General features: G+C 39.9%; 1 protein-coding gene across 3 annotated transcripts in view; it reads right to left on the minus strand.

Annotated features, from left to right (window-relative positions):
- Casp8ap2 (caspase 8 associated protein 2) overlaps positions 1 to 23,772 on the minus strand; it is a 37,908-nt gene that overhangs the window by 10,296 nt on the left and 3,840 nt on the right. For 2 of the 3 annotated variants that reach the window (XM_075971271.1, XM_075971273.1), the window contains exons 2-7: positions 19,278 to 19,360; positions 12,711 to 12,779; positions 11,904 to 12,004; positions 10,963 to 11,037; positions 8,560 to 8,675; positions 1,344 to 3,502 (exon numbers count right to left, since the gene is read on the minus strand). In XM_075971271.1, coding sequence (XP_075827386.1) covers positions 1,344 to 3,502; positions 8,560 to 8,675; positions 10,963 to 11,037; positions 11,904 to 12,004; positions 12,711 to 12,779; positions 19,278 to 19,332 — 2,575 coding nt within the window. In that variant the 5' untranslated portion in view covers positions 19,333 to 19,360. Of the gene's footprint in view, positions 1 to 1,343; positions 3,503 to 8,559; positions 8,676 to 10,962; positions 11,038 to 11,903; positions 12,005 to 12,710; positions 12,780 to 19,277; positions 19,361 to 19,735; positions 19,809 to 23,772 lie in introns of those variants that run through there. The other variant, XM_075971274.1, reaches the window with a different exon arrangement.

A 23,772-nucleotide genomic window follows, 5' to 3' on the forward strand; every position in this document is an offset into this window, starting at 1 on the left:
TATGTAGCTTTGGGGCCTGTCTTAGAACTCACTCTGTAGGCCGACTGGCCTTGAACTCAGAGATCCACCTGCCTCTGCCTCCTGAGTGCTGGGATTGAAGGTGTGCACCACCACTGCCTGGCTATGATTTTTTTAATTTACTGGTTTTATTTATTATTTTTGATTTTTTTTTTTTTTTTGCAATTTTGTGAAGTTTTTTTTTTTGGAAAGAAAAAATATAAAGTCGGGTGGGTGAAGTGAGGAAGATCTGAGGACTTGGGGCAGGGGAAACAGGATCAAAATATTGTGCCTAAAAAATGAAGTTGTTGGGCTGGAGAGATGGCTCAGAGGTTAAGAGCACTGGCTGCTCTTCCAAGGTCCTGAGTTCGATTCTCAGCAACCACATGGTGGCTCACAACCATCTGTAATGAGATCTGGTGCCTTCTTCTGGCATGCAGGCATACACGCAGACAGAATATTGTATGCATACTAAAATAAGTCTTAAAAATATTTTTTAAAAAATGAAATTGTTAAATATACATTAAAGGTTCAGTATACACTTCTATTTTTAATTTACTTATGCTGTCATCTTTCTAGCCCCTCATAGTTAATTTGGTTCTTTTTCAATTTTTAACTTTACTTATTTTTTAGTATGACTGTCTGTATGTGTCCCTCAGAAGGCATAAGAGGTGTTAGATCCCCTGGGACTAGAGTAACCGATGCATGTGAGCCACTATGTGGGGGCTGGGACTTGAACCCAGGTCCTCTGCAAGAACAGCCATTGTTTTTAACTGCTGAGCCATCTCTCCAGCCCTTTAATTAATATTTGAATAACATCACTGTTTTTTGTTGTTGTTATCAGAAAAGATGGCTCAGGAGCTGGAGAGGTGGCTCAGTGGTTAAGGTAACTTAATGTTCTTGAAGACGACCAGGATTTATTTCTTAGCACCCGTGTGACAATTCATAGCTGCCTCTAACTTCAGTTCCAGGAGATCCAGTTCCCTCTTCTGGCCCCCACAGGCATCAGGTGCACACTTGGTGCACATACACACATGCAGGCATTTATACATACACAGAAATCTAAAAATTGGGGGAGACTAAGATGAAGGTGCTCGCCACAAAAGCTTGGTGGTCTTAGTTCAATCCCTAGATAGACCCCATGTAAAGGTACATTGGAGTACCAACTCATGATTGCCCTCCGATCTCCACAACATTCCTTGGTACACACAAACCCCTTATACATACACGCAACCACACAATATAAATGGATAGTTTTGTAAATCCCCAAAGGACCTATTTTTTTATACTGTTTACACTGTGACACAAGGACAACTTATAGACGATTATGTAATATAAACAATTACCTTTACGACTGTTATCATACTGTGGAATCACACAAGGGCTCTCCATGCTAAGAACTTTAGCTACAGGTCTCACTGGACTATTCAAAGGGCTGATAGCTTCTGGAATAGGTCTCAGATGATTAAAGTCAATGCTTAAAACTGAGTTATCATCATCTTGATACACTGAGTTTGATTCTCCAGTTTCTATTTTGTGGTCAATCAACTCAGTCTTCTGTGGTGAAGGTACAAAAGTCTCTTTAGGTAAACAAGGATCCAAAGGACAAGATTTATTCTCAACGACAGGTACATCGTCAAGAGAAGATTCAAGTTTAGGATTACTGTCTCCCAAACAGTCTACTAGTGAAATGCCAGGTTCTTCAGCCAAAGGTTGCAGAAGGCTCTTACTGGCTACAGCTGCTTTTACACCTTCAGAAACATCACAAGAATTCAAGACATTATGTCCCATGGTGTCCAATTCTCGGCCTAAATCTTCAGAAGCATGTCCTGGTAATGCATCCATTACCACAGAAGCTGCAGCCCTTGCGTCACCACGCGAATCTTCCACTTCCACTGATGGAAGCAAGGGTTTTGTTTGTTCTATTTCTGCAGGTGCTGGGAAGGAAACTTCCTTGCCACACACAAGCATTTCCTGAGGCACAGTATTCTCAACAGATTGAACCAACAATCTTTTTTCTTCCTTCGTGCTGTTTTCTGCAGTGTTGATCCCGAATCGAGATGTCACTGGAAGAGCCTCCTTTGGCTCTGCTAACTCCAACTTGCTTTCCTCTGGACTAAGTGCACTGACAGAGGGAAGACACACCACTGCTGCAGTCTTCTCTGAGGACTGTGAGTCACACGGAACACTGGGTTTAGGAACACCAGTTACTTGATGCTGGTTATCTTGACAAACAGGATGCTTTTTAGCAGGAGAAAGAGTTAAGTTCAGTTTTTCCATGAAGCTTAACTTTAAGTCTTTGCTTTTTACATCATTTGGTCCATTCTCAACTTTCACTGTGCATCCTTTACTACCTGTTCCTTTTGAACCCTCGCCTTTACCAGGTCTTGGCTCAGTCTGCCTCTTTACATCAGCAGTGCTTTTCTTAGTTTCTTTATTAGTCCTTTGTGAATATTCTGTAGGTGACTTTTTGTCACTTTTCACATGTCTACTTTCTTCTTTGTTTTCTCGTTCTCTTTTCCTTCTGTCCTCAGTCCTATGTCTTTCTGCCTTGAAAGGTGTATTTTCCCACTGGTGTGGAACACTGATTTCCTTGGAATGCGGGTACTTGCTATTTCTGTTGCTCGAAAGAGAAGATGAGTATCTTCTATCTTGAAAGCCATGACTGCTCATCCCTCTGTCTCTTTTACAATCTTCCCTTCCCCTCCTCTCTTCTGGATGATATTTACTGAAGCCATATTTCATGTCATTCTTGGAATGAGGAGGGAACGCCCGCTCCAATCTTCCACGGTGCCCCTGGTCCTCTCCTGCTGGTTTAAACTTCACGTCACCTTTTCTCTCTGCTTTGTCCTGAGACTGAAGCTCTTTTCTGTGCGTACTTTGTAATCTTTCATTTTGTCTCTCTAGATTTTTGTCATTTTGAGATTCCACTCGAGAGTGTGGTCTTTCTCTAGAAGGCTCTTTTTCCCAACAAGAGGTACTGCGTTCACTTTTATATCCCAAACCAGTGCTACTTTTACTCTCTGAACTTTTGCTCTCAGACTTTGCTTCACTGCTTCCACGTTTCTCAGGGTTTCCTTGTAGTCTGGAATTAGTCTCTTTGTCCCTTCGTTCACCATCACTACAGCTGTTGTTCAAGTCTTTCTCTTTCTGTGGCCGGTCAGTTCCTCTGCTACAATGGCTATGTCTAATGCCATTCTTTCCTCTTCGATTATCCTCATTTGAGTTACCTTCACTACCCTGGTAATGAGAACGTGACCAGACATTGTTAGTACAATGTTTCTCAATACCAGTAGGCAAGTGTAAAGGATTCTGTGCTTCAGGATGTGATTTTCCGTCCTCTTCCAGGTTTGGCTGTGAAGTGTTAGGATGTGCATCTTTATGAACATCAGTTTTAACTCTATGATCAGTCTTTGAACAATCATCCAAATGGGGAGATCTGGATCTTGAATCTTTTGTTCTTGCAGTTTTATGGTTATTTCGAAAATGTGGGAACTCAGACAATCTATTAAGAAACAGGAATTAGCAAAAAAGCAAAGTTAACTGATATTTAATAGTATTCTAGACTTTACTCACATATGACATATTTTTCAAGTTTATATGCTGGCAAGACCAGTATGAGCAAAACACTTGGGCTCAGGGTGTAGATCTGTGATAAAGCACTTGCATGCAAGAAAACACTGAATTAAAAACAATACAAGGAACTCTCTCACTTGCTTTTGCTTCAAATCCTAGCACCTGCCAGTTCTCTTTGGACTCAGCAGATACAAAACTCCCAAATCATCATAGCACACTTTGTTTACGACAAGTATGCTTACTTTTTTCTCTTCAGCAACCTCACTGAGTAAATAGAAAGTCTTACTAGACACACATAATCAAACTCAATACAATTCCCAATCCTACTTTGCTGTTTTATATAAAACTCCGTAATAAGGCAAATCATTGTGGCAGATGACATACAGAACTGTGGTTCATTCCTTAGAAGGGAGACAAAAGGCCCACTGTTATGGCTTATATTGGTGCTTTCTTTTTTTTTTTTAAATAATTATTTATTTATTATGTATACAAAATTCTGTGTGTATGCCTGAAGGCCAGAAGAGGGCACCAGACCTCTTTACAGATGGTTGTGAGCTACCATGTGGTTGCTGGGAATTGAACTCAGGACCTTTGGAAGAGCAGGCAATGCTCTTAACCACTGAGCCATCTCTCCAGCCCCTATTGGTGTTTTCTTAATGATAAAATATATGAGCCAGCATGACAGCTCAGAGAGTGGAGGAGCTTGCCTTGGGCACTGGTGACAACAGTCACAATTACTAGAAGATACCTCTAAGACAACTGGGGAAACGTGATAATAAGCAGTAACTGGTGTGGGAGTTCTTTCTGTCTATGTGTTATTGGTTAATGAATAAAGAAACTGCTTTGGCCTATACCAAGGCAGAACTTAGGTAGGAACAGAAAACTAAACTGAATGCTGGGAGAAAGGAGGCAGAGTCGGGAGAAGCCATGTAATCCCACCAGAGACAGATGCCAGAACTTTACCGGGTAAGCCACAGCCTCATGACAATACACAGAAAAATAGAGATGGGTTATTAAAGATATAAGTTAGCCAGAAATACACTTAAGCTACTAGCCAAACAGTATTGCAAATAATATGGTTTCTGTGTGATTATTTTGGGTCTGGCTGCCAGGGGGAGAGGGGGACGGACGGACAAGCAGCCTCCTACAACATGTAACCATAAAAGAAAAATACTTTATAACTAAATTTTGCTAATAGATCTGTTTCTCAAAAGAGCAAAAGGAAAGTCACTGAACTGGAGACTTTTCCGATACAACACATGTTGTGTATGTGTAATGTGCCACACATTTATCAAACTACAAACTCCTGAAAGACAGCGTCCAGTCACAGCTTCTGGCACAGACTATAGAGAACTACCAGTTTTGTTGTTGTTGTTTGTTTGTTTTTGAAACAGCGTTTCTCTATGTAGCCTTGAAGCCCGTCCTGGAACTCACGCTGTAAACCAGGCTAGCCTCAAACTCAACAGAGAGCTGCCTGCTCTGCTGGGATTAAAGACGTGCACCACCACCATCCAGCTCCAAAAAAGTTTTAATCATATTTACTTGTCTTTGTGTGTTTGTTTGTTCTTGAGTGCATGAGAGAGAGAGAGAAAGAAGAGAGAGAGAGAGAGAGAGAGAGAGAGAGAGAGAGAGAGAGAGAGAGAGCGCACGTGCATAAGCACGTCAAAGGTCAGAGGACAACATGTGGAAGTTGGTTCTTCGCACCATGAGGATTTCAAGGATGGAACTCACAACAGCTGACTTGGCTGCAAGCACCTTTATCAAATGAGCCATCGTACCCTTCCTCAGTTTCACCTTTAAACATACCTTTACATCATACATTTCCCAGGATTCACATGTCTACTTTTCTGTTTTTGTCATATGTTATAATTTCAATTTTGCTTCAGTAAGTGTTAAATTTCTACTCAATGTTAACTGTTATTATTATAATACTAGTTAGCTCACAGTATAAATATTTGGTAGGATATTTATTAAATAATACATAGCCATATAAAACTTAATAAGGTCATACACACACACACACAAACACACACACCTTTACAAGCTTGGTGCTGTAGCACACACCTTTAGTCCCAGTCCCAGGAAGATCTCTGTGAATTCTAGGATAACCTGAGTTCCAAATTAAGGCTACATATAAACAAACAAATAACAACAAGAACAAAAAACCTATACAACTTCTCCAACAATTCAGGAACCAACATTAATACATGGTACACTGGGAATGACTTAGATTAATAAATACATGAACAGCTGTCCTTACTTCCTAAACACCTAAATAAGACAAAATGGTCCACACAATGGCAGTCTTTAGTCAGTTAACAAATAAAGATCTACAATATGCCAGATACCATGGGAAATGCAACTGGGAAAATGCTCAAGGCAAAGCAAACACAACCCTGTTTCATGAAACTTACATTATAGGAAAAGCAAAAGATACTAGTCAAGGAATCTCACTCATAATTTGAAGAACTGCAAGTATACATAAACCCACAAAAGAAATCTGACTTAGACACAGAGACCAGGTAAGTATCTCCTGCTAGAAAGATGGTTAATTAGGGGCTGGAGAGGGGGGGGGGTCAGTGGCTAAGAACACTGGTTACTCTTCCAGAGGCTCTGGGCTCAGTTCCTCTGGATTGAGGATGGTGATCACAACCATATGTAACTCCAGTCCCAGGGTCTAACACCCTCTTCTGGCCTCTACAGGTGCCAGGCACACACACGGTATACATAAGACAGACAAAACACCCATACACATAAAACTAAAAACAAACAGCAACAACAAAAACAAGATTATTATGCCAAAACTAGAGGATGAAGGGACAAGTCATTGCACACAGCAAAAAAAAAGACACACACAAATGCAAAGCTTGGGATGCCTGCAGGAACTGACAGAGCCATGGCGCTTATGCAGAGTAAACACAGGCAGGCCCGAGAAACAGTTGGGCCTACACTGTGAGGGCCCTGAGGGGCAAGTTAAGATATTTAACCTTTTATCCCAAGAACATTCCAAAGCCACTGATATTACTGCTGGTTTGCATGGGAGTAGGTAGGCTACAGCATCTGAATAAAAGAAGAGAAAGAAACACACTGCCAGATCAGGACGTAAGTGGTGGCTTTGAGAAGTGGCTGACAGTAAAACATCACAGGCAGAGTGGTGCGGTGTTCTACTTCTCAGTCCTGGTGTTGACAGCAGCTTCTCACAAGGACTCTAATACCAGTAGTTAAATGCCAACCATCTCCTACAAGTTTGATGTACACTAACTGAATAAATAGCACCATTTTCTACTAAGCTAGAAAACAACGGAAAAGGCTTTGTGACAAACTTTTTGAATAAATTTTAAAATCCCTTTTAGACTCGTGTGGATAAAATACAAATTAAATTGGCCTAGCATGTATGATATTGTTCCTTTTTTTAAAAAAAAAAAGTATTTTCCTTTAAACTTTTTTATTTTAAATACTTTAACTTTATTTCATGTGCATTGTATGAGGGTGTCAGATCCCCTGGAACTGGAGCTACAGACAGCTATGAGCTGCCATGTGAATGGATGCTGGGAGCTGAACCCAGGTCTTCTGGAAGAGCAGCCCGCTCTCCCAACCACTGAGCCATCTCTCCAGCCTATGAGATTGTCCTCATGAAGAAACGCAACAGGTAGAGTGAAAAGACAGCTCACTGGCTAAGAATACATTACTGCTCTATTTGAGGACCAGAGTTCAAATCTCAGTACCAAGATTGGGCGGCACACAAATGTCTGAAACCGCGGCTCCGAGGGGATCTGATGTCCCCTTCTAGCATCCCTGAGCACCAGCAAGCACACCAATAAAATAAATTTAAAAAAGAGGAAAAGGGGACAAAGGCTTGATCGTTGAGAGACTCAAAGGAACAGCCAAAACATAAATATGCACCCAGGAAGATAATCAACAACCATCACATTACTAATGTAATTAATTATAGGGAGAGACTGCTTCAAAGCAGGAGGGTAATGGAGTTAAATAGCACACGTGAAGAAAAGTTAAATGGACGGTCAGAAACTGTTTGCTGGATTTAGTGCAAGTAACTGATGATCAAAATGACAACTGCTTTGGTGACCAGTGAAGACAAAATAGGATTGGGTTCAGTAAGTACAAAGGGGCTGACAAGATAGCTCAGTGGGTAATGGCACTTGCTAACCTGAATTTAATGTATGCCTCAGGGGGATGAGACAGAGGGATGAACAATAAATTCAAAGCCAGCCTTAGTTATGTGTTAATACCCTATGCTTAAAAACAAAACAAATACAACAGAAAGGGAAGAAATGGCAGCACCAAGTTAAACAATTCTTTCAGTTCTGTCTATGGGATAGATGGGGAGACATGGATATGAACTACCCAGGACCAGAATGTCACCCTGAATTGAAGAGAGTGAGAAAAATTAACAACAAAACCCACTCAGAGTTAGTAAATAACCCTTACTTACTAAAGGCTAGTAGATAACCCTTTCTTTCTTGTCATTTTAAAATTTGCATTTAAAATTTGTTGACTTATTTGGGGAGGAAGGGAGCACAAGCATGCCATAGCACACATGTGGAGGTCACAGTATACTTGTGGGAGCTGGTTCTCTCCTAGCATCTGGAGTTCAGGGTTGATCTCAGGTCAGCAGGCTAGGCTCCAAGTGCCTTCACTTGCTCAGCCTTCTTTCTTTCTTCCAGGAGTTCTGGGCACATGCTTCACTGTATCTGAGGTACTCCTCAGCCCTGAACTCAGTAATAGGTATGGCCAGAAAAACTCAGGACATGCACACTGACTTTCTCTAGTAAGCAGTACTAGAGCAAGATCCCAGTGATTTAGAAAACTATGTATTTGGAACTATGTGGCAATGTTTCATCAGTAACCATAGTTATCACTACAAATCATTAGCAGAGTAGAACTGTAACTATTTATTCAAATACACATTTCATGCTTTGAAAACCATACTTTATGTGAATGGTGACAGGTGACACCCAGTGATACCTTTGGTGAAGATGATTTATCTCTTCATCCTTACGGTTTATCTCCACTCTGGCAGTTTTGATCAGTGCTGAGATATTCTTCTTAAGAGACTGGTTTTCATTTTTTAAGTTCAAGTTCTAAAACAAAGATTAATAAGATCTACTAATATACCAAAAATAGACAGAATTGCCAAAAGTACAACTGGTTGTGGGGTAGCTTGGCTGTAGCGTTCATGATAGCCTTCAACTCTCCTGATCCTTCCGCCTCTCCTCCAGTGCATGTGTGGGGGATTACTATTTATGTCACCATACTCAGCCCTCTACTAACTAATGCTAGGCATTAAACATTGTATCTTAGGTAATTCTGAGAAGGAGCTCTCTAAGAATGATTATTTTCCCATTGCTCAGATGCAGCAGCTGAGATTCTAAGACAATACCCAACACAGTAAAAGTCCCACCTGATAGGAAATACTTCAGACAAGCATCAGACTGTAAAAGCAGTAACACAGCACAAAAAGTTCTGCCTGGACCACTATATTGACGTTTTAGTTTTAACAACTAAATACTTAGTTTTTATAACTAAAACATGATCTGCTAGGCACACCTTTAGTCCCAGAACTTAGGAGGCAGAGGCAGAAAGAATCTCTGCAAGTTGGAAGCCAGCCTGGACCACACAGGAAGTTCCAGGCCAGCCAGGACTACATTGTGAGACCACTTCTTAAAACAAAACAAACAAACAAACACTAAGAAGTGTTAGGCACTATCCTAACACTAAGCTAAAACTGCAAAGATGTTAGTTTTCAAACAGAATCTAGAGCTGGTTCTTTCAAAGGAAAATCAAGAAAAAGAAGTTTACAAAAAAGTAGACAAAACACTGCGACATTCACTATTTTTGCAGCATAATCACAAAAAGAACTGTCAACTGTGATGTGCCACTGTTTCTCTACCCCCCCACCAAAAATCCTAATCTTTGTTCCTCAAAACTATCCTCTTTTAGTTGAGTGTGGTGTACATGCTTTTAGTGCAAGTACTTGGGAGCAAGAGATAGGCAGATTAAATTCAGGGCCAGACTGGTCTGCATAGAAGCTCCAGGTCAGCCATGGCTGCACAGGAAGAACATCTCAAACAAAAGAGAACTACCCTCTTTTAAGCCATCACTAAAGTTACCACTAAATCAATCCATTAAACAGAGCACTTACGTCAATGTCATTTTAACTTTCAATAAATCTCCCTATAACTCTTTCATTAATAAAGAAATTACTAAAATAGTAAATTGTTAAAAATATTTTTAAAGTGGAGAGGGATGGATATGATCAAGTTATACTGTATACATATATGAAATTGTCAAAGAATAAATGTCATTTTCACACACACACACACACACCCCACACAGAAATAATGCCAGATGCTAAATGTTTAGCTCACAAGTTTAGAGACCCAGGCCTTGGGTTCAATCTCTAAAAAAAAAACAAAAAACAAAAACAAAAAACCACCACTTTAAAAGCTGCCAATATTGTATCATCTTAATTACTAAGAAAATAGGGCTGGGGGTATACTTCAGTGACAGGGTATTTGCCTTGTAGCATAAAACCTGGGTATTAATCTTTTTTTTAATGTGCAACATCAAGCTATTTGATTATTTGGTTGCGTGTATGTCTGTGTGAGGGTGCTGGATCCCCTGGAACTGGCGTTACAGACAATTGAGAGCTCCCATAAGACTGCTAGGAATTGAACCAGGATCCTATGGAAGAGCAGCCAGGGCTCTTAACCTCTAAGCCATTTCTACAGCCCTGGTATTAAGCTTTTAAGCATTATATAAACTGCCAACATTTTAATATTTTAACTTTAGTTATAACTTTTTTCTTTAATAATGAGATAGTCTTACTATTCTACCCAGGCTGGTCCTCAACCCCAAGGTTAAAAGATCCTCCCACTCCAGTCTCCTAAGCAGCAAGGACTACACTCATTGATGTATGTACATCTATCTGTATGTCTGCCCGTCCTGGGGATCAATCCCAGGCTTTATGTTCATAAATGAAACATTAACAAAGGGCTGCCTGGGAAGATAGTTCAGATAGTAAAGAGCTAGGCATACAAGCATGAGGATGTAAGTCTGACTCCTCAGAATTCACATAAAGAGTTATTTTAAGCTGTACATGTCTGTAATCTAAGCACTGGAAAGGTGGGGAGAGTTGGATCCACGAGACTGAGAAAGCCTAGCCTATGTGGTGAGATGCAGGCCAGTGAGAAATCCTGTCTCAAAAGACAAGGCAGATGGTGCCTGAGGGACAATACCCAAGGATGATCTCTGGCTTCTACATACAAACATGTGCACCCACAGCCATTTACTCGTGTGCACACACACACACACACACACACACACACACACACACAAATGTTAATAAGGAAGAAATAACCACGATACCTGTGTCTGTATTTCCTTAAACCTTCTCATCAGCTCTTTCATTTGCTGCTGACATTTGCCATATTCTATCTGCAGCTGTAAAACACAAAAGGACTAATTTAAGCATTATTGTAGTTTCTTAAATGACATTTAAAATTCTGAGGGAAAAAAATCATCAATGTACACATGAGCTATTTAGACAGATATATCCACTTTCGTTGTTGTTTCTAACTGTTTCTCAGACAGGGTATTCAGATGTAGGCCAGGCTGCTTTCCTCTTGATCCTCCTGCCTCAGCCTCCCAAGCACTGAGATTACAGGCAACTGCCTCCATGCATGCCTACATTATTGATTTCTAAAGTTCAGCCCATTGATAGTACATTTTGATAAGCTTCATATTGTTCTTCTGAACCTTAATATCCAAATATACAGTTAAAAGAAATTTGTCTCATAAATCTCAAGATACATTATGTAATATACAACTTTAATATAAATAATGAAAAAATCAAATGTTCTATCACACTGATAGTTTATTAAAATTTTATACATTCATACACTTAAGTTTGGTCAAATAAAATCGTAACTGAATTCAGACTTTTATTCAGAAAGTATGTCTTGGAAAAACAAGTAAAAGTAAACAGAAACTACCTTAAATACTGTTAATTTAAGAACTACTTCCTGGACTGGAGAGACGGCTCAACAGCTAAGAGCACTGGCTGCACTTCCAGAGCAGCCATGATGGTGGCTCACACCTGTCTGTAACTCCAGTTCCAGGGGGTCTGACACCCTCACACAGACACACATGCAGGCAAAATACCAATGTACATAAAATAAAAATAAATCATTAAAATTGTTTTAAAATTTTAGAACTAATCTCTAAACACAGATTATCTGTTCACTAGTAAGCTACAGACTCCTCTTCAGGAGCTACAGGAAGAACTTGGGAACAGTGACAACTCATACGTCATTGTATGTCGCTTCCTTTGCGGTTCCTTCTTCAGTCAGGATCTCTTCATACAAATCTAAGCAGTTTCTGAATGACACACAGGATCTAGCAGTACTGTCTGAAAACACAAAACTTATGTTAAAATATTTGTTAGAATTCCTTTGTTAATTAGTTTTATCAAACACTTTAGTGAGCATAAAGAATGGTGTGTTGTTTTATATATATATATATACACACACACATACATACCGTGTGTGTGTGTGTGTGTGTGTGTGTGTGTGTGTGTGTGTGTCAGGATACTTGATGTTGCATCTACTTCAAAGGGTTACATTTCTCCTAACCTGTATTTCATATAACCTACACTAATTTACTAATGATGGCCGGAATGCCACATTATATAAAATGGCTGTTTCAATGAATCCAGTGTGGTAATTGTCTCTGTTACAAAGCACTGGAAGATCTGATTGTGGAGAAGCTCTAATTGGACAGGTGGCCAGACTCCACCACATCTAAAGACACTCATGGTAACATTATTCGCTGTGAGAACATAGGCAGGCATGTGTATTCAACAACACCAGTTGCCATTTCAATGGCATGAAATATTTTTGCACAAGGCCTAATTAAACCTGAGTCCTAGAGGAACAAATCTGTGTGCTAATATGATCTGATCAAGCTTTGGGCCAGAAAGAAATTACCTCAGTGTAATCATCTCAGAAACAGGGCATATTACTTCAGAGCTGTGAAGTTACCAAGAGTCAATAACAATAAAACTAGCACATCAAACCAACCAAACAAAATGAGACTGTTTTATGAAATTTACATACCAGAAACAGTACTGTCCAACCCAGCATAAATGTCCAATGAGCCTTCATCATTATTCTTAAGAGGAGAGGCTGCAAAAATGGCAAAGACTAGTTAAAACCGGCTTGTGGGCTGAGGGGTTTTTAATCCATTCCTACCTAGGACAAGGAAAGAAATATATTATTTCTGCTTCAACGAAACAAACAAGGGGCCAGGTGGTAGTGATGCACACCTTTAATCCCAGCACTCAGGAGGCAGAAGTAGGTTGATCTCTGTGAGTTTGAGGCAGCCTGGTCTATACAGTTAGTTCTAGGACAGCCAGGGTTACACAGAGAGACTCCTTCCCAAAAAACAAAACAAAACAAAGAAAACAGACAAGGTTTATACAGGCCCATCAACAGAAACATTGTGATATAGAAATTTATAACTTGACAACTTCAGAATCAGACTTTAAAAATTCACCTTAAAAAATGTATGGAGTTGGGAGAGATGGTTCTGAAGTTATGAGTTCGGTTCCCAGCACCCATGTTGGGTGGCTCACAAACACCTATAACTCTAGCTCCAGGGAACCAGACACCCTCTTCTGACCTCTATGGGTACCAGCACATATGTGCATATACCTTCACACAGACATTTACAGCTAATTAAAAATTTTTAAAAAGTTCTTTTAGCAGAAAATTCTACTAGTACCGGAGCTGGAGAGACAGCTTAGCAGTTAAAAGCACTTGCTACCTCTCCAAAGGACTCAAATTCAGTTCCTAGCACCCACATCAGATGGGCTACAACGGCTAATAACTCCAGCTCCAGAGTATTCAACACCGCCTTCAGGTCTCCATGGACACCTGTGCGCACACATGGGCACACACACACATAAACAAACAAATACTAAAAAAGTGTAATGAGGTTTTAATTCCAGCAATAATCAGCTACTTTTCATCAAAGCAATCCTCATATAACATTATAAATGCTAAACTATGTATTAATGCTACCCGAAGCATTAAAAAGCCCCATAAAATAAGCAGAAACCAAAAGCGAGGGCTGTGTGATTCTGGAGAACTGCACTGACCATGAGATTAATACCTGCAAGAAGAGAGCACTCATGGAGGCTCACAATCATCTATAACTCTATTCCCATACAGTCTACGCAGAGCAGACACCAGCGTGCACATGATACACAGACATACAGACAAAATTTATGTGTGTATGTATAATACATATATATAGACACACACACATATGTATATGATAAATAAATTTTTTAAAAAGATAGCTCTAAGCTCCTAATCTCCCTTCTATCACTGCTATTTGCTGAGAGACAGATCTGTGTTAGAGCTCTACGGGCAGTGACAACAGTCATCTCTCACGCATGCTGCATGGATCCTGACACATTTGTAGGTGGTATCATCTTGCTGAAATGTCAGAAGGTTAGACAGCCTTTCTAGTTCTAAGGGCTTGAAAACTAGAGAAAGGCTCTAAGGAAAAAGCAACTAAAGGTGAGAGAGCAAATTCAGAAAGTCAAGGGGGGGGGTGTGGTGTTTTCCCAAATTGTGCCTCAGGCAACACGTGAGTTCAAGACCAGCCTAGTCTACAAAGTGGGTTCCAGGACAGATAGGGCTACACAGAGAAACCCTCTCTTGAAAAATCAACCAAGCAAACAAATAAACAATACCTAAACCAACAACAGAAACAAAACAGAACCAACTGAAAATTCTAAAATAGAAAACTACACATAATGAATTATAATATCATCATCACTGGGGATATGCGTGACTATGCACTACACTGATCAGTATAAATTACCCATTTTTTAAAAAAAAACAAAAACAAATCTGTAAAACAGGGAAGGACGGAGGGGGAAGTCTTTAAAAAGTTCTATGAAGTGGGGAGGGGGAACTGTGGTTGATATGTAAAATGGAAAAAAACCAATAATAACAACAACAAAGTTCTATAGGGACCTGGAGAGATAGCCCAGCAGCTGAGAACACTGGCTGCTCTTCCAGATGATCTGGGTTCGATTCCCAGCATCCACACAGTGGTTCACAATCATCTCTATTTCCAGTTGCAGAGACTCTGAAATGCTCTTCTGACTTCTGCAGACACCAAGCACACGTGTAGTGCATATAATACATACATTCAGGCAAAACACATAAAGTGAATAAATCTTAATAAAATATTTAAAGAGTTCTACAGAACAATGTCAAAATCTCATTCAAGATATGACTGGAGCTGGGGGATGGTGGCGCACGCCTTTAATCCCAGCACTCGGGAGGCAGAGGCAGGCGGATCGCTGTGAGTTCGAGACCAGCCTGGTCTTCAGAGCTAGTTCCAGGACAGGCTCAAAAAGCCACAGAGAAACCCTGTCTCGAAAAACCAAAAAAAAAAAAGATATGACTGGAGACTAAAAACAAAAGATAAAGGGAAAATGATACCATGGCAATACTAAAGGAAGGCTAGCAAGGGTAAGTCATCCTCCTAAATGCTTTTCATTTCTTTAAGATAAGACTGTTGAAATAAAAAGTTAAAGCATTATATTGTTGAACTAATTATGTACAGATATCATATTTGGATTGTTGTACATGATACTCTTGATAACAAAGACCAAGACAGAGGACCAATGTAACCAGACCTAAAAGATTACAATTCCTTGAACCACCAATAATAATGCAAAGAGGTGTAGTCAAAAGCAGTGTGATAAACATTTGTACGGGGTTGGAGAGATAGTTCAACAGTTAAGAGCACTCCTTGCTCTTGTGCAGGACTACAGTTCAGTTCCTAGGATCCATATCTGGCTCACAACCATCCACAATTCCAGTTCCAGGGGACCTGACCCCCTCTTCCGGCCTCAAGGACACAAGGTATGCCCAAGGTACACAGACACATGCAGTCAGAACACTTAGACACACACACACACATACACACAAAAGCAGCTTTATTTAAAATTCAAACATTTGTAAATTTAGGTTAAAAAAGACGAAGGTATTTATTATATTTTGAATTCTCTGTTGATTTATTTTTTTTCCCTTGATTTTTCAAGACAGGGTTTCTCTATGTAGCCTTGGATGTCCTAGAACTTACTCTGTAGACCAGACTGCCCTTGAACTCTACCTCTGCCTCCCGAGCACGAGGATTAAAGGTATACAACCTATAATACAACTACAATAGCAACGTAACAAGTTGAAACTAATTTAGCAAAAGCAAGTAACAACTACAACTATTACACCTGGAGTCCTTATGATGCTGGCTGGACAGGAACCCTTCCATGTCAACCAACATTAACTTTTAAAAACTCATTTTAAGTAAAAATGAACTGACTAAGAGACACTCAACCCCAAGTGGTACACCTGCAATGTAACCCCTACGTTTTCTACTCAGGGAACACTGTAGAAAAGAGGATGTGTTAAGAGCCTGATGACCAGGACAGCTGCTTAAAATTGTCTCCCATAAATCACAAAGAAGGAGCACCCATGAAATCTCAAAACAAGGCTGCCTGCATAAGATCTGAAAAATGACAACCCCTTTGACATGCCATCATAGATGGGTAAATCTCACAAAGCCCAACTCCTAGATGAAGAGCTGTACAAAAATCAATGACTGCTGAGAACAGGACAATCAAGTCTTTTCTAGAGACAAGGCCCCTGATAGATTATCTAACCCTAAGTATTGAAATCAGGAACAAGACAAGGCTGTCCACTCTCTCCATATTTATTCAATATAGTGCTTGAGGTCCTAGCTAGAGCAATAAGACACCAAAAGGAGATCAAGGGGATACAAATTAGAAAAAAAGAAATCAAACTCTCACTGTTTGCTGATGATATGATAGTTTACATAAGCGATCCCAAAAATTCTACCAAGGAACTTTTACAACTCATAAACACTTTCAGTAATATAGCAGGATACAAGATAACTCAAAAAAATCAGTAGCCCTCCTGTACACAGATGATAAAAGGGCTGGGGGAAAAAGTCAGAGAATCAACAGCCTTCACAATAGCCACAAATGGCATAAAATATCTCAGAGTAACTCTAACCAAACAAGTGGAAGACTTGTATGACAAGAACTTTAAATCTTTGAAGAAAGAAATTGGAAGAAAACACCAGAAAGTGGAAAGATCTCCCATGCTCTTGGGTAGGCAGAATTAACATAGGAAAAATGGCAATCTTACCAAAAGCAATCTACAAATTCAACGCAATGTCCAGCAAAATTCTTCACAGACCTCGAAAGAACGGTACTCAACTTCATTTGGAAAAGCAAAAAACCCAGGATTGCCAAAACAATCCTGTAAAATAAAAGAACTTCTGGAGGCATCACAATCCCTGACTTCAAACTCTACTACAGAGCTACAGTACTAAAAGTAGCCTGGTATTGGCAAAAGGACAGGAAGATCAATGGAACTGAATAGAAGACCCGAAAATCAATCCATACACCTTTGAACACCTGATTCTTGACAAGGAAGCAAAAAATATCAAATGGAAAAAAAGAAAGCATATTTAACAAATGGTGCTGGCAAAAAGAATGAAAATAGACCCATATCTATCACCATACACAAAATTCAAGTCCAAATTGATCAAAGACCTCAACATAAAGTCAGCCACACTGAACCCTATAGAAGAGAAAGTGGGAAGTACACTTGAAAGCATTGGCACAGGAGACCACTTCCTAAATATAACCTAACTAGCAGAGACACTGAGAGAAACAATTAATAAATGGGACCCCCTGAAACTGAAAAGCTTCTGTAAAGCAAAGGACACAGTCAACAAGACAAAATGACAGCCTACAGAATGGGAAAAGATCTTCACTACCCCCACAACAGAGGTCTGATCTCCAGAATATACAAAGAACTCAAGAATTTGGACACCAAAAGAACACATAATCCAATTAAAAAAAAATGAAGTACAGACCTAAACAGAGAACTCTCAACAGAGAAATCTAAAATGGCTGGAAGACACTTAAGGAAATGTTCAACATTCTTAGCCATCAGAGAAATGCAAATCAAAACAACTCTGAGATTCCTTTTTATACCTGTGAGAATTGCCAAGATCAAAAACTCTGATGACAACTTATGCTGGAGAGGTTGTGGGGAACAGGAAACACTTCTGCATTGCTGGTGGGAATGTAAGCTGGTACACCTGCTTTGGATGTCAGTATGGAAATTTCTCAGAAAATTAGGAAACAACCTTCCTCAAGACACAGTAATACCACTTTTGGGTATATATCCAAAGGATGTTCAATTGTGCCACAAGGACATGTGCTCAACTATGTTCATAGCAGCATTGTTTGTCACAGCCAGAACCTGGAAACAACCTAAATGCCCCTCAACTGAAGAACGGATAAGAAAATGTGGTACATTTACACAATGGAGTACTACACAGCAGAAAAAAAATAATGACAGCTTGAATTTTGCAGGAAAATGGATGGAGCTAGAAAACATTATTTTGAGTGAGGTAACCCAGACACAAAAAGACTCTCACTCATAGGTGGTTTTTAAATATAAAGCAAAGAAAGCCAGCCTACAAACCACAATCCCAAAGAACTTAAGACAACAATGAGGAAACTACGAGAGACTTACATAGATCTAATCTACATGGGAAGTAGAAAGTAGAAAAAGACAAGATCTCTTGAGTAAATTGGGAACATGGAGACCTTTGGGGAGAGTTGAAGGGGGGAGGGGAGCAGAGAAAAATGTAAAGCTCAATAAAAATCAATTTAAAAAAAGGAAAAAAAACCAAAAAAATCAAAAACAAATTTACTTCAAAAGTAACAACTATCTATTTTGGATATGACAATAGATATTATGACCATTCACATCAGCAAAATTGTTGCCTTGGTTACATATAGAGACTTAAAAGCATACAATAAGGAATATCAACCAAGGGCTGGAGAGATGGGTCAGTGGTTAAGAGGGCTTGTGCTATGTAGAAGATCTAAGGCTAGTTCACAACACCCACATGGTGGATCACAACCATCTGAAACTCCAGTTCCAGGGGGTTCAACACCCTCTAGTCTCCTTGGTCACCAAGCATGCACATGATGCATACACATATATGCAGGCAAAACACTTACAAATTAAAAATAAATCTGAATTATCTTAAAAAAAAAAAAGAAAGGAAAGAGGGAGGGAGGGAAAAGGGAGGAAGGAAAGAAGAGAAAGAGAAAAGTCAAAGTCAGCCAGGTGCAATGATTTATGCCTATAGTCCGGGTCCAATCTCAATGCATAGTGAGATCTCCCTGCCTCTGTATTATACACAAAGGGAGTGGATATAGCTAAGGAACAGAATATAGCCCTGTGTTTGCTTTTCAGCACTACGAAAACAAAACAACAAAAAACAAAGAGAAAAGTTCACATTTACTAAGTACTCTCTATGTCCCTAGTATTTTGCTATGTTAATTCACTTATATACAGGGAGAAAAAGCTGAGGTCCACTTTACCTAAGAAATAAGTAAATGATTTTATAACTGAGATCAAGTGAGGTTAGGGCTACTACTGTGACAGAGTACCTAGCATTTGAAAGGTCCTGGTTCTAAACTCTCAGTACCAAAATTTAGAAAGAAACAAAGAGTAAGTAAATTCAGAAAGACAACCAAGAGTTCTTACCAGGACAGACATCGAATAAACCTGTTCCATCTCCATTGTCGTCATCTGCTGCCATGGTCCTATAACCTTTTCATAGGTGCCATCTATGGTATTAAGCATAAAGATTCCCACCGTTACAATAGTTTCTACTTACAAAGTAACTTTCAAATTTTGAACACACTGAATAACTTCATTCTATACACTTAAAAAGAAAAAGTGCCTAACATTTTCTGGGCAAAAGTTGAAACTAAAAACTGAAACTCAAATTTTTAGGTATAGATAAGCAATGCACAAAGTAAATTATACTAATTTCATAAAATAGGTCACAATATACTAATATGTACAAAACCCTGAATTTGACTTCCATCACCAAAGGGGGAAAAAGAATCTCAAAATACACATTAACTTTTTCACTAAAATAAGATCCATCAGCACTAAAAACAAATACACAAACATAATAAGAAATATAAACACCATACCCTCCAGCTCCATGGAGAAAAGCCTGACAACTTATCATCAATCCTCAGAAACCACGGTGGAAAGAGAGAACCAACTCCAGCAAACTCCATGAGTGCATTATGGGAAGCATATGTGTACCCTCATACAAACATACATACAAACACAACAATAATAAATAAAACTTATTAAAAAATAAAGGAGCATGCAAGTTGGGGTATGGCTCAATGGCAGAACACTTGCAAGCATGTACAAAACCCTAGGCTCCACTGTTAGCACCACTAAATAAATAAAACACTGGGACTCCACCTGAGTTAAGGAGCAATTGCTACCCACATCCAGAACTTACCCCATTTGACTTCCATCATCACACTTCAGATACACATTCTTTTAATTCCTATAGCACTGACTCTAAATTAAGCCACTTGAGTCTTACCATACCATCTTAGAATCTGCCCAGACTCTTTTCTTCTATTTTTATCTTTTAGAATGTACCTACATGCCCAGGAGTTATGGATTGAGATAATCTTCACTCTTATTTATTTATTTATTTATTTATTTATTTATTTATTTATTTATTATGTATACAATATTCTGTCAGTGTGTATGTCTGCAGGCCAGAAGAGGGCACCAGACCTCATTACAGATGGTTGTGAGCCACCATGTGGTTGCTGGGAATTGAACTCAGGACCTTTGGAAGAGCAGGCAATGCTCTTAACCACTGAGCCATCTCTCCAGCCCCCTCATCACATTTTCATATATGCATAGCACTACACTTTGCTGATACCTACACCACCCCCACTCATTCTGGAACACAAGCAAAGCTTAAACTTGTAACCTCAGCCTCCTTAGTAGCTGGTATTAGATTAAGACATCAAGCCAAATTATATTATACTTATTTTTTTTTTAATCTATTTACCTGTTGATGGGAATCTAAGCTGGTTTCCTATCTTGGCTACTGTGAACAATACTACAACATACTTCAACTCCTTTGTGTATGTAGTAGTTTGAAAGAAATTGGCCCCCATAACCTCTTAGGTACTATGAGAACTTGTGGCTTTGTTGGAGGAAGTGTTTCATTGCTGGGGTGGGCTTTGGGGTTTCCTACGCTTAGGATACCACCCAGTATCTAAGTCGACTTCCTGTTGCCTGCAAGATGTAGGACTCCCAGCTACTACTCCAGTATATCTGCCTGCACACCGCCATGCTCCCTGCCATAATAATGGACCGGACCTCTGAACTGTAAATGAGCCACCCAAATTAAATGCTTTCTTTGTAAGAGTTACCACAATCATGGTGTCTCTTCACAGTAATAAAAACTCTAAAACAGGGTCTATACCCAGGCAATGGTATAGCTGGATCATATGGTAGTTTTTAGTCTAAGGGGGACTCTCCATACTGATTTCCACTGTAGCTACACTAGTTACATTTCTACCAGTAATGTAACTAGTGAGGGAAAGGGTTCCTGCTTCTATTCCTCCTTTGCCAGCATGTTATCATTTGTTTTCTTTCTTTTTTTTTGGGGGGGGGGGTTTCGAGACAGGGTTTCTCTGTGGTTTTGGAGCCTATCATTTGTTTTCTTGATGTCAGCCAATCTTTTCTTTTTTCAAATTTCATTTTGTGAGTGACACCTGGGTGTGCATTTCATGTGTACAGACGTGTGCGTGTGCGACAGTGCACCTGCGGTAGTCAGAAGACAACTCAACTTTCTACCTTAGATGGTTCCTTTGTGAGTGACACCTGGGTGTGCATTTCATGTGTACAGGCGTGTGCGACAGTGCACCTGCGGTAGTCAGAAGACAACTCAACTTTCTACCTTAGATAGTTCCTTTGCTGCTGCTAAGCCAAGCTCGCCACCCACAAACTTGAGGTTCTTCTGTTTTTACCTCTCATAGTGGGCACTGAAAATAGAAGCTTGTTTCACTGCATCTAGCTTTTTTTTTTCTTTTTCTTTTTTGGTGGGGGGATGTTGAAGACAGGATTTCTCTGTGTAGTTCTAGTTATCCTGGAACTCACTCTGTAGGTCAAGCTCAAACTCAGAGATCCACCTGTTTCTGCCTCCCACGAGGTGCATACCACTATCACCCAGCTCTGCATCCAGCTTTTATGCAGGTTCTGAGTATCCAAATGTGGTGATCAAGCTTGTGGGGCAAGCCCACTGCCTGCGTCATCTCACCAGACCCTATATCAGACCTTCTGTTAAGGCTCAGGTGGAATTCAACTAACATGTTCTTCACCTCAGTCTGTCCTGCAGGAGGCTTGGAGGGAGCTAGAGTCTGCCCCTCAATAATGGTACCTGTGAAGTAATAACTGGTGGGAACTGGAACTGAAGGCGTGGGAAGCATGAATCCCATACTGGAACCAGTCTCAGGATGTTTGGGCCCTGCTGACCACCCCTTTGATTGGCTAGGAGTCGTCCTCTCTGGATGACTGGAGGGTTAACACTGGAGGAAGATTAGGCAAACCTCCATCAGTCTTTTCCAAACTTTTTTCACTTTACAGATGGGGATGAAATCTTCCAAGACTGCTTCAAGTTCCCCACTAGTTTGTCTATTGAACAACTTGAGCGAGCCAGACAGTCAAGTGCTTAGGAGGAGAACCTTAGTCTTTTTCCTGATCCCTGCACGGCCTAAATATCCTCTAGAAAATAATAAAAAGTACCCCCTGGGGGAACACTTAAATACCATTCTTCAGTTAGTTATTCTGTCAACAAGGGAAAAAGTCCTCTAAAATTCCCTATGTCCAACTTTTCTTTTACCTGCAGGATCATCTAGATCCGTGGTTGTCAACCTGTGAGTCTCAACCCCTTGGAGGACAAGCACATATATTTATATTACAACTCATAATGGCAGCAAAATTAGTTATGAAGTAGCAACAAAAATAATTTTGTGGTTTGGGGTCACAACATGAGGAACTGTATTAAAGGGTCGTAGTGTTGTGAGAACCACTGGTCTAGACCTTGCTAAAAAACTATAGGAAACATCCACAGACTCTAGTCTACGAGACTTAGGTACACAATACACTTAGATGTTCTAATCAAGTTTATTTTAAAAGTGCTTACTTTTTGCTCACAGTTCACCTAAACATTACAGACTAATTAAAAATAATAAACAGTTGCAACTGACCCTCTGGATGTTCAAGAACCGTATTTGGAGGCCAACACTGGTGTAGTCAGAGGAATTAAAGGGAAGACTATTTTCCCCTTGTCCTCCAAGGTCAACGAAGTCCCAGGAACTATGAGGCACCTCTAACTGTCCTGCAACTGTGGGAAGTCACCTGTTCTTGTTTAGGAAGGCCATAGAAATGCCACTCAGTGGGCTGGAGAGATGGCTCAGTGGTTAAGAGCATTGCCTGCTCTTCCAAAGGTCATGAGTTCAATTCCCGGCAACCACATGGTGGCTCACAACCATCTGTAATGAGGTCTGCTGCCCTCTTCTAGTCTGCAGGCACACACACAGACAGAATATTGTATACTGTATACATAATAAATAAATAAATATTAAAAAAAAATAAAGAAATGCCACTCAGTGGGCTCTAACCAGTGTCCAGTGTGGAAAAAGAAGGGTCAACAAAGAGGAAAAAAATCTTCCACACTTCCAATGAAACAGTGGTAAAGCAAGACCTCTGGCTTATCCTCACACAGATGGACAAACTGACAAGACAGACTAGGAATCAGAGGCTCTGCCCAAGTTCAAGTAACCACTGAGGAGGACCAGACCTTCAGCTGGCCTTAACAGCAAAAAATCATTAATTTTGGCCACCTACATGATCTTAGACACTCAAAAGGAAAGTATAACCAGGAATAATACGATCAATATGTATGTCTCTTGGACAGTCCTGAGACGACATACTTAACCATGAGATGCTATTTGGACAACTATTTCCCACTAATAATTTGCTTCCTGATGATACTGTTTCTGGAAGAGCTATAATATGATATCCTGTATCCTAACCAATCATGTCTCCTGATTCAAGGAAGTAGCCAGATATACTGCTGTCAAACTTCAGATGCTGATGACTGGTTGTGACTTTCAACTCACGTTTGGCCCATACTGTCCAC

Source organism: Microtus pennsylvanicus, chromosome 5 (assembly GCF_037038515.1).
Source record: "Microtus pennsylvanicus isolate mMicPen1 chromosome 5, mMicPen1.hap1, whole genome shotgun sequence".
NCBI classification, from domain to species: domain Eukaryota; kingdom Metazoa; phylum Chordata; class Mammalia; order Rodentia; family Cricetidae; genus Microtus; species Microtus pennsylvanicus.